At 53.1% G+C, this 1161-nt stretch overlaps 1 protein-coding gene across 1 annotated transcript in view; it reads left to right on the forward strand.

Moving 5' to 3' along the window:
• LOC126509336 (histo-blood group ABO system transferase 1-like) overlaps positions 1-702 on the forward strand; it is a 20011-nt gene extending 19309 nt beyond the window's left edge. Inside the window, exon 3 of the mRNA XM_050155177.1 lies at positions 7-702. Within this exon, the coding sequence (XP_050011134.1) occupies positions 7-564 (558 nt within the window). The 3' untranslated portion in view covers positions 565-702. The remainder of the gene's footprint in view (positions 1-6) is intronic.
• The last annotated feature ends 459 nt before the right edge of the window (positions 703-1161 follow it).

Here is a 1161-nt window from a genome sequence, read left to right on the forward strand (position 1 = left end):
CGGAAGCTGGTGGTGCTGACCGTGCGCAACTACTCCCGCTGGCAGGATGTGTCCATGCACAGGATGGAGATGATCAGCCACTTCTCCGAGCGGCGCTTTCTGCAGGAGGTGGACTACCTGGTGTGTGCAGATGTGGACATGAAGTTCCAAGACCACGTGGGTGTGGAGATTCTCTCAGCACTCTTCGGTACCCTGCATCCTGGCTTCTACAGAAGCAGCCGAGAGGCCTTTACCTATGAGCGCCGGCCGAAGTCCCAGGCCTACATTCCCCGGGACGAGGGTGACTTTTACTATGCAGGAGGCTTCTTTGGGGGGTCAGTGGTGGAGGTACACCGTCTCACCAAGGCCTGCCATCAGGCTATGGTGGAGGACAAGGCCAATGGCATCGAGGCCGTCTGGCATGATGAGAGCTATCTGAACAAGTACCTGCTGTACCACAAGCCTACAAAGGTGCTGTCCCCAGAGTATGTGTGGGACCAGAAGCTGCTGGGCTGGCCCTCCGTCATGAAGAAGCTGAGATATGTGGCTGTGCCCAAGAACCATCAGGCAATCAGGAACAGATAGCTGAATTCCTGTTGGAGAGGCCAGGCTTATATCCAGGGTCACTCCAGGCTGTGTGGAACTGGGAATATTTGAGAGAGATTTATGAAGTGTCCCCATCTACCCCCACTTCAGGGTCTAGCAGGCCCAGTACCACTTGTCTTACCCTACACTGAGCCCCTGAGTTGCCACCCTCAGCTCCCACTGTGTCTCTAAGCTCCTTCTCAGTGAGATGTAGCAGGAGCTTGCAGAACATGGGAGAAATGCTGTCATGCAGTTACCTGAGGGCTTGGGCATCCTTATTCAGGCATGTGCCTTCCTCTTCTGGGAGGCTTGACAGATGGCCAGTGCCCTTAGGAATAGGAAGGAGAGCATGGAGACTCACAGCCTGCAGGCCTCAGAGGTGCTTAGCTCCTGTTTAGCCCAGCTGGTAGATCAACAACCTGTGACCATTGCCTCTGCTCAGTTTTGTTTCATTTGGGAATAGGTAGTTTTTCATCCTGGGAATAAATGTATTTGTAGATGATACAGGAAGTTTAATTTTTTTCTTTTCCTTCTTTCTCTTCCTCCTCTTCTTCCTCCTCCTCCTTTTCTTCTCCTCCTCCTCCTCCTCCTCCTCCT

The sequence above is a fragment of the Alexandromys fortis genome, unplaced genomic scaffold, assembly GCF_014885135.2.
Source record: "Alexandromys fortis isolate MF-2015 unplaced genomic scaffold, M_Fortis_MF-2015_v1.1 scaffold_72, whole genome shotgun sequence".
In the NCBI taxonomy this organism is placed as follows: Eukaryota; Metazoa; Chordata; class Mammalia; order Rodentia; family Cricetidae; genus Alexandromys; species Alexandromys fortis.